This window comes from Hyalella azteca, unplaced genomic scaffold (genome assembly GCF_000764305.2).
Source record: "Hyalella azteca isolate HAZT.00-mixed unplaced genomic scaffold, Hazt_2.0.2 contig254, whole genome shotgun sequence".
Taxonomy (NCBI): Eukaryota; Metazoa; Arthropoda; class Malacostraca; order Amphipoda; family Hyalellidae; genus Hyalella; species Hyalella azteca.
The window spans coordinates 2,963-12,445 of record NW_025930609.1 but is presented as its reverse complement, the minus strand read 5'-3'; the positions used below and the strand labels follow the sequence as shown (position 1 = coordinate 12,445).

General features: G+C 35.7%; 1 protein-coding gene across 1 annotated transcript; it reads right to left on the bottom strand.

Annotated features, from left to right (window-relative positions):
• Positions 1-815: 815 nt before the first annotated feature.
• LOC108674696 lies at positions 816-5,153 on the bottom strand. The gene is made up of 4 exons (XM_018162663.2): positions 5,006-5,153; positions 4,143-4,298; positions 2,669-2,848; positions 816-2,239 (listed from the first exon to the last, which is right to left on the bottom strand). Exons 1-4 carry the CDS (start codon positions 5,151-5,153, stop codon positions 2,001-2,003), a joined length of 723 nt encoding a protein of 240 aa, XP_018018152.1. The 3' UTR covers positions 816-2,000.
• Positions 5,154-9,483: the final 4,330 nt, after the last annotated feature.

Genomic DNA, 9,483 nt, shown 5'->3' with positions numbered 1-9,483 from the left:
TTAGTAGATTTTATATTTTATAAGGATTCCTTTCCTATCCAAATGAAGTTTTTGAAGTTCGCAGCAAGTATTCCAGAAACTTTGAAGAAAACTTTGCATTTGTGATGCACCAAAAGAGAATTGCTATAGTATTTATTGACGTTGGTGACATGGGGTATTTATAAGACTTTAATCTATAAGGGTTTGAATCAATATTCTAAAATTAAAATTCGGTTTTGCCCTACTCAAGATACCAGGTTCATTCTAATAAATGCATGTATAAAACCTGACTGAAAATTTTGTTATAAAAAGAAAATTCATGCTTTCACTCTTGAATTTTCCAACAAAATTACATCTTGAAATTAATAATTAGAATTAGGAGCTAGGAGCCCTTATCCTAAAATTTTGGTAAAGGGGTCCTTTAGAAGCGCTAGATATTGGCATTAACAAAGCTAATGATAAGTCTCTGGATTGAAAGAGAAGACTTTCCCCCCTTTTTCAATTTTTTATATATTTCACGTTTTTTTTAATTCTAAGGAATAAAATCTTTTTCTTTTACTCTTTTACATAAGTCTACAAATATTTACAAAGATCTGTCAGTAAATACAAAACATTGTTTGGACCCAGACTCATGGCGGGAAATAGATGTTACTTGAGAACGTTGTGCCACCAAGGAATAAAAATTTTATTCTTATTTGGGCTCACTTTAATGATTTGCTGTCAACAGCACAGTTTTTCGCGATTATTTTACAAGCTTAAACTTCGAGAAAATTAAGTAATAAACGTTGTTATCATTTATAGTAATTGTGATTTGTTTTAAATATAATTTAAGTAAATTTTATCACAAAACAAGTATTTAATCTTAATTTCTGAACTTCGATGCTGAAACGAAACTTTTAACACCCTTCCTGTATAGACGACTGAAGCTCTCTAGTGCGGTGCAGCGAGCAAACTTGGACGTGTTGGCTTGGTGAAAGAATTAATAATTTTCGCTGCGTTCGATACACACCAATTTTCATGAAATATAACTGTTTATATGAGCCCCTTTCCTTTTATTTGAGGTTCATAGATCAACTAGATAATTCATGCATGAAGATTTATAAATGTTGAGCATCGAAGTTCAGGAAGGGTACAGCGTTCAGTATTTTCTCTCAACGAATTTAAATTTCATTATCATCTCATTTACAATAATAGAAAAAAGTCATTAGGTAAAAGGAAACATGGTTGTACAATGGCATTAAACGATTCTAAAGATAGAAGTATGTCCATGATAGCGGTGGAAATTTTCGACAAGCTAATAAGAGATGATACATCTGCTCCAAGGTTGAACTTTAAAAATTGTATTTAACTGGACGGTACTGACATCTATATGTCCACGCTCGTCGATTAAGCGCTACATGATACACCGGACATATAAGCATCGATTGCTGGTTGAATAGCTGTGCTTGCATGGCAAACCTGTAAATATGACTGGCTTGATAAGTTATTGATTAGTTAATAAAATAACAAAGTCTACTAGCTCAAATATCACTTTATATTATTGCAGCAGCCAAGGCCCGACCACTTGAATAATTCAAATGGCGCCAGACGTGTCCTGTTAATGGTGAATTACTATTCGTGAATTGTGATAAATACTCTAAACTTTCTGTGATGCGATACTAAATAATAAATAATAACTGCCTCGCACGAAATATGATTTTTTCTGACATGTTTATGTATCATTATTGAAAAAAAAATTTTGACGAAAAACGAGAAATTCGAGGTGAAAATATGTGAAAATTTGCATAAACTACCAATTCCGTTTCTTGCATTGAAGGCCGTGTGTAGAAGTGTTAAAGACATGTCGTAGGAGGAATTGGCAACTAAAAAACTGTGTTACTGGATTGCAGATATCCTCATTTAAACAACGTTAATCGTTTGACTACGAAGATTTCATAAATTTAATTTTCTCCAAATAATTATCAGTTGCAGATATGCTGAAGGCAAAAGAGACGCAAGCATTCCAAAGTCGTAAACTACACTTAATTTTGCCTGCACAGAAACTTGAACATGCTTTCACAGGACTCATCGGCCATGTGGTAGAAGTAATTAATGGAGGGAATGTAAGTCAGTGCCGCACAGGTAATGTTCTTCCCATTCGGGTCCAAATAGCCCCAGTACAGCGAGGGTTTAGCTGTTCCGATGGTTCCGCCTCCAAACCATTTCCATGTCACAATATCCGAAGCACGTTCAAGGCCAATCCAAAAGTTCTTGACAGAGGCTGTAGAGAATGTATCAAGTCTGAACGTACAAACATTATCCTCGCTACATATTAATTGAAAATTAGTAGGAATAATGTGTAACATTTTAAGTACAGCATCTGCACAAAGTTGTATTTTATGTTCAAGCAGTGGCTTCTGATGCTCCTATATGCTGGCTCCCATTTGTCATAATTCGGTGAGTCTGGCATGTGCTATTTAGTACCTTTACCAGAATACATCAGATTTAAAAATCAATACGCAAGAAAAATAGTAGTCTATGATCCCTTTCACAGATAGTATAATTTACAAATGCGATTAGCAATCGAAATTCTGAAATCAAAGGATATATCCAACTGAATTGATGGCATCTAAGCCGAATCGAAATTTCAACTAGATACTCTAACATGGACCATTGTTATTTTTACTGTGTATTCGGCTACTTGACTTACACGGGAAATTCTTCAGTAAGTATTCCCGCATGGCGTTGAAGTCGATCAGGAAGTTGGCGGTGAAGAGTTGGGAGTCGAAGGGACAGGACGCGGCGGCGGCGGTGAAGTTCAGTGCGACGGTGGAGACGTAAATGCAGCCCACGTTGTCCACGAGCGTGAAGCCAGGCAGGCATCCCTGGCCTGGATAAAAGTTCCTTATAATGATTTTGAACGAGTAATTAAATTACTTATTTCAATTAATGTCTTTTCGCTGAGTGTTCTACTTACTAGTTTGGACATGGTATAGTACCAGGGTATAATTTGATGAATTTAATTGAAATTTCCTATAATGAAGCTCGCGGGTTAAAATTAATCGGAAAACTTCTAAAGTATATGCAATATGAAATCAATTTACGTGAATAATATCACCTCAACGAGACGAAAATGGCTTGATACGTCGTACGGATTCCCTACGTTTCAGAAGTCAAACTTATTTTTGACTTGAAAGAAATATTTAACGAACAGAAAAAAAATAAAATTCTAACCAAAGTAAAACTAATTATATTGGGTATAATTTTTTTATATAAACTAAAGAAGTTTCTTAGAAGAATTAAAAATTTTTAATCGTACAGGGGTTGGATAGAAAAATTAGATCAGTACTCACTGCAGTGAGTGACAGAGAGCGCATTTGCTCGTCCGTCCGTGACGTGAAGTCACGGACGGACGGACATGACGAGCACAATAGCGCCTTTTTTCTATAAAAGAGAAAATGCGCTAACATGAAAAATAGCTTAAATTTTAATATCATAATTTTTTAACAAGTTATAAACAAGGAAAAAGTGGCATATTTGTTTTTTTTTTTTTGCTCATTGTGGCTGATAATTGATATTTTATCCTTGCACAGATATATTTAGTAAATGCTTGTGTCTTTTACCTAACCTATAGCCTATAAATGGCAAACCTCTGACTTTCAAAGAGGCCAAATCGTTGGTGCACGTATGGCAAGTGCTAGTGTGACCGAAACTTTTCGAATGCTTGACTTTTTTAGAGGTATTGTCTCACCAGTAATGACTGCTTTCGAATGAGAAGGAAAAACGTCCTCAGCAAAGCACAGGAAAGTCGAAGTTTTCGAATTGTGAGGGATAATCGAAAGAGAACGGTTCTTAAAATTACGAAACCAAATTTCCATAAAGAACGCCCGCTTAGAGCTTCAAAGAACTGAATTCTATGGAATAGCTGCAATTAGAAAACATCTGGTTTCAAAAAGCAGAAACTTTTAACCGATGAGTAGGTTTAAATTCATTTTAAACAATTCGCAATTTTGAATCAATACCTCGGAGAATATTGAGGCTGTAATTGCCGCAAAAGGTGGACCTACACCAGACTCAAATTTTTATGTGGTTTCTCAGGTGTTTCTCTTATTTTGTGTAACATTATAACTCTTATCGAGCTTAAGCTGTAATTTATGGATAAATTATCAAGCAGCAGAATTCACGTTTGTAGAAAATCTTGGCGTCAGGTGCAGGGACCATAAGGCCGGTGCTGGTGTCAGCGATTGTTCGTTCAGTGAAGGAGCAGTGGAAGTGGCGTGGTGGCTGACGCCTGATGGCTACCGCCATGCATCCGTCCCGGCACAGCGCGCGACACTCGCCTGGAAAGGGTTAATATGATCACAAGAATGGTTGCCTTCCACTGTTTAATAGGAGAGAAAATCAGGTGTAAGAAAATTTATTTTGATTTCAACACGATTTCTTCAGATGTTCATAGACAATTTTGAGGTTTCGCTGTAAGAATTCATCTCCGCGTGCTCTTTCCATTCTGATAACTGCCATTAGTTTCGTATGACACGCATTTCGTCGATTGAACCTCGTTGAAAGCGAGATTTTTCTAGAAATCTTCATTTAATTTACGGCTTTATAATTTGCTATGAGCCTGTGCATAAATAAGACGAATGTGCACTTCACGCAGCAATCGCCTGAAGGGTTAATATTCTCACAAGAATTGTTGCCTACAAAGATAAACGAAGCTGCCTGCACGATGAAGCCGACGTATATGATGTCAGTGCTGAGCAAAATTAAACACATTTTCATCTTATCTCGGAACACATATTGTCAATTGATGATCCCCGGAAGAAAGGGCATCATAGATCACTTAATGCTTGATTTTTAATGCTCACACTAATAAACGGTCTTCGTTTCTTGAATCGAAATGATGAATTCAGACAGTTTAATTAAACTCAGTGAGTATGGTTTATTTTCTACAATCCCTTATCTTCGATGAAGTAACTTACAAACTAAATAATCCTGTGAAAATTGATATGCTTTCATATCTACGTGTATATAAGTTATATCTACTCACACGGACGCTGCACGAGCGCGCTGCTCGAGATCGCAGTTGCGGCAATTTCCGCGCCCATGAAAGTCCTGAACGTATAAGCTGAGCCCTCCTCGATGCTGCAGCAGACGCACAGCAGCGCCCCGAGCGCCGCTAGCAGCCGCAAGTCCATCTTGCAGAAATCAATTAACCTACAAGAAATAAAGTTAGATTTAGATACAACATAGGTCACTACTGTGTCTCGTAACATGTTGGTAATGTTTCGAGACAGCTTGAACTTTAACCTTCATGATCAATTATTATTATCTGAGTGTTGGTTTTAGAATGACTGGCAATGCTTGATTTTATTTCCAATATTTTATTATTCTCAAGTTCATCATAATTATCACAAGGAAACACTGTCGAGAGGCGAATAAACTGTCATTCAGCTCTCTGACGTTTTTGCAATTCATTCTTTTATTTTCTCCGCTGACAATGTTGCTGATACTCCTTTCACGGACGTCAACAGCTCACTGACATAAGAGCAATGTTCGCATGAACACGAAATATTGTGCATGAACATTATGAACATTAAATATATCTGATGTACACATTCCTGTGTTTGATATGCATAAACTTTTTCGAAAACTTTCTAATGTAATTATTGGCTGGTCACTGGGACTGAAGAGTCATTGCTGCATACCAAATGAGAGCTTTTTGCTATTGACAACAGGCCTGAATTCATGATCAGCGGCTGACTGATTGCATTGTAATGGAACATAGTAGTACAACCCTAACGGAATATTTTGAAACAATGCCGCGAGTTTACTTATTCATGAGGCTTATTCCAAATGATCAAACTAAAAAATAATTCAATCGTAATCGCGTAATCTTTATTTAAAAAATTAATATCTTAAGGTGTAATCTGCCAGATGAATGAACTATTGTGGCAGGTTTTCTTTCATAATAGAAAAATTTGAGAAAATAATTCAATAAGTAGACAATCTAAAAAGTTTCCCTAGCAACGATCGAGAACTATCTCGCATATTCTCTATTAAGTTACTCCTTTCGGTTAAAAGGGTAATAAATAAAGCAAAGAGTAATGGTAATGATTTGAATGTGTTAATGTAAGACACATGAAAACTTCGAAATAAGTGTCAGGTCTGGTAAGAAAGTGTGGGTGTTTAAATAATAGAATCCCGGCATGCCCTATCCATTAACGTGGTGACTAGGGCTCATTGAATGTTCATTCTAAAAGGTTAAAAGTTGCAAATTTCCTCCATAAGTTTTTTGATTAATGTGGCTGTGTGATTATTCGGGTAGTGCTCCCTGTTAAAGGAAAATAATATAGATGGAATGATGAAATATAATATTATTATATGTTATAATAATATAATACACTGCATAGCAGCGCCCCGAACGCTGCAAGCAGGGTAAGTCCATCTTGTTTTTATTATTATCATGATATTATTATCAGCCTGTTGAATTAAAAACAAAAAAAATTATACCTGATGTAGAAAATTTAAAATCTTTGCTGAAAACGAATGTGAATTTTTCAAAAGTGGTCCTTGTATAATGAAATTAGGTTCAATAGGTAATTGACCATAATTAAAAACTACTGAAAATACTTTTTATATGCGAAAAATTACAAATAGTAGTAAAAATTACAAAATGTTACCATAATATTAGCGACGTTGTGTCACTCAAAAAATAAAAATGCTATTCTCATAAGAATTGAGCTGAATAAAGAGTCAATAGAATACTTTTAGGTACGATGTATATTATATATATAATTATTATATTAATTTATATGTTATATTGGATCTCGCTTCAACTCTGCGATGGACGGTATATTAAAGTTTTCATGAATTGAAATGATTTCAATCTGTTTAAAACCCGTACAAAATTTTATCTCGCAACAAGAACTTGATCTTAATTGATAACGCCGAAAAAATATATCGTGATATATCACGCGTTAACTATCAGAAGGATTGTATTAAAAGTGTTTATCTTTCGAAATGAATGACTTATTTTCCAATTTTTGCATAAAATTGCATCTTGAAAAATGGCCTGAATCTTATTTGCCTGAACTTTTTCTGACCTTAATTTTTCTCCCTTACTCTGAAGGCATCACAGCAGATCAATGGTGCGGTGCAGCAAGCCGACCTCGCTGCATTGTGCAAATCAAGTGTTAATGGCATTGATGAGTTTGATGTGCACCAATTTTGATGGAATATTTTCGAGAACTTGTGCATGGGGTTTAAGATATATAAGGAAATTTATATTGAAAACTAATTTCCATGACCCATGCAGGATACTTACATCCAATTAATTTCAATTTAAGGTTTCAGAATAGTGCCCTAGCATAAATTCAAAAATGATATAAATAATTCAAATTACAATAAGTTTACTTCCATCAGAAACCAAATCATAATGCTTAAATTTTTTATCGCATTCTTCATCTTTACAGGCAGTTGTTCTATTGGATGTGGAAAATATTTCAGACCGAAGTCGTCAAGAAAGCAATAATCGCTCTCAGACAAGTTAAGACAGCTCGATTATTTCTTTGCTATTCTAGCAGCCAAGACCTGATCACTCATGTACCTCAGGTTGTGATAGACGTATGTTGGTAATGAGGAATTATTGGTTTTACTAGTTTTGATTGATGCTAAAAAACAACTGTTATTAGTACTAAACAATTATTATCTCGAAATAATTTTAGTTTCAGTCTTTTTATGTGTCTATGCCCCATTATTGAAGGAATTCCGTCAGTCGAACAGACAAATTTAACAAATTCCTGAAAAATTTCATAATCTGCTTATTCGTTTTTGTATAGATGGCCAAGTATGTAACATTATAAACCTTTTAACACGATTCATGAGGGGATTTTTAGTCCAATAAAACTGGTTCATAGATTATGAAATACTGCTTTCTTCATTTAAGGAAACGTAAAGCGTTTGATTCTGTTGATTCAGTAAATTATGTTTGGATCGGAAGATTATCAGTTACGAAATTGCTGGCAGCAAACGAGATGCGTGCATAGAAATGCGGCATACTACAAATAATTTTGCTTGCACTGAAACTCATCTGGTTTACACAGGACAGATCGTCCACGAATAATATTTAATATATTATTTTAATATATTATAATAATTTATACAATACTAGAGGGTATACTATATTATATAATATAATATTACTAGAAGTAATAATGGGATTGCATGTAAGCTAATGCCACACAGTCAGTGTCTTCAACTTAGTCCATTCGGTTCCAAATAGCCTCAGCTGTTACAATCACAGTTTAGCTGTTACAATGATTCCGTTACAACCATTTCCATGTTGCGATGTACGAAGTATGATTGAAGCCATTCCATTTGTTTTTCATGGAGTCGAAAAATTAGTTTGTTTATAAGTGAATACAAAACAATACTGTCACGCACCACACAAAAATCTGTTTCATGGAGGAGGTCGAAGGCGTCGTCTTGGAGACCGGCCGCTGCAGGCGCCGCATGAGCAGGCGTCACAATTGAGACTTGGCACGTGTGGAAAATTGGATCACTTGTGAATAATGAACTCGCTGCCACCATCCTTACTCTCACAACACTATCACTGCCATCACTAACCTCATCATCACTACCATCACCAACACTACCCTCATCATCACTACCCTCACTATCAGTACCCTCACTATCACTACCCTCACTATCACTACCCTCACAATCAATACCCTCACCATCACTACCCTCACCATCACTACCCTCACCATCACTACCCTCACTATCACTACCCTCACTCCCACTACCCTCACTCCCACTACCCTCACTCTCACTACCCTCACTCTCACTACCCTCACTCTCACTACCCTCACTCTCACTGCCCTCACTCTCACTACCCTCACTCCCACTACCCTCAACTTGACTATCATCAGAAATTTTCGCTCCTGTTTGACCCGGAACAATTCAATATCTGTCACATGGTAGCTGATCTTCAAATTCGTTCATTTTGAAAAACTTGTAAAGAATTTGTTTGTGATTTACAATACCAGCAGGAAAAGCCAGAATTGAATCATAAATACATAAATCAGGTAGTAACAAAACATATCAGATACACTTGCCGGTATATTTCATATTATTTTAATTCACGCCTAACTTATTAGTGCATGAAAATTTTCAGTTTCGACCCAGTTTCAATTTTAAATGGAAATCGGAAAAGAAAAAATCCCAAATAATAGGTTAACTTCATAACATCGTCAATCATTGTCTGCAAGAAAATCCATAGAAATTGAGAACATCAATTTACACTGTCCTAGTTCACTGGATGACGTCAGTTGATTGGCTACCTCTTATATTTGCGAGTTCAACTCTTTGACGGATGCGTTCAGAGCGCTTGCAGTATAGTAAAGAAAAAACATTCCTGAAAAAGTTTAGTATTCCTTCAGAAATAGCGCAGAGAAATACAATATATATCATACTTCGAATATTGCGTGGAAAAGTACGGCTAAATGTTTTAGCTACAGAGCAGTT

Coding starts and splice junctions, on each gene's coding strand:
- LOC108674696 (XM_018162663.2), bottom strand. CDS start 5,153: ATGGACTTGCGGCTGCTAGCGGCGCTCGGGGCGCTGCTGTGCGTCTGC. Junction 4,299..5,005: donor CGCGCTCGTGCAGCGTCCGT/GTGAGTAGATAT, acceptor AACCCTTTCCAG/GCGAGTGTCGCGCGCTGTGC. Junction 2,849..4,142: donor CGCCAAGATTTTCTACAAAC/GTGAATTCTGCT, acceptor ACTTTTATCCAG/GCCAGGGATGCCTGCCTGGC.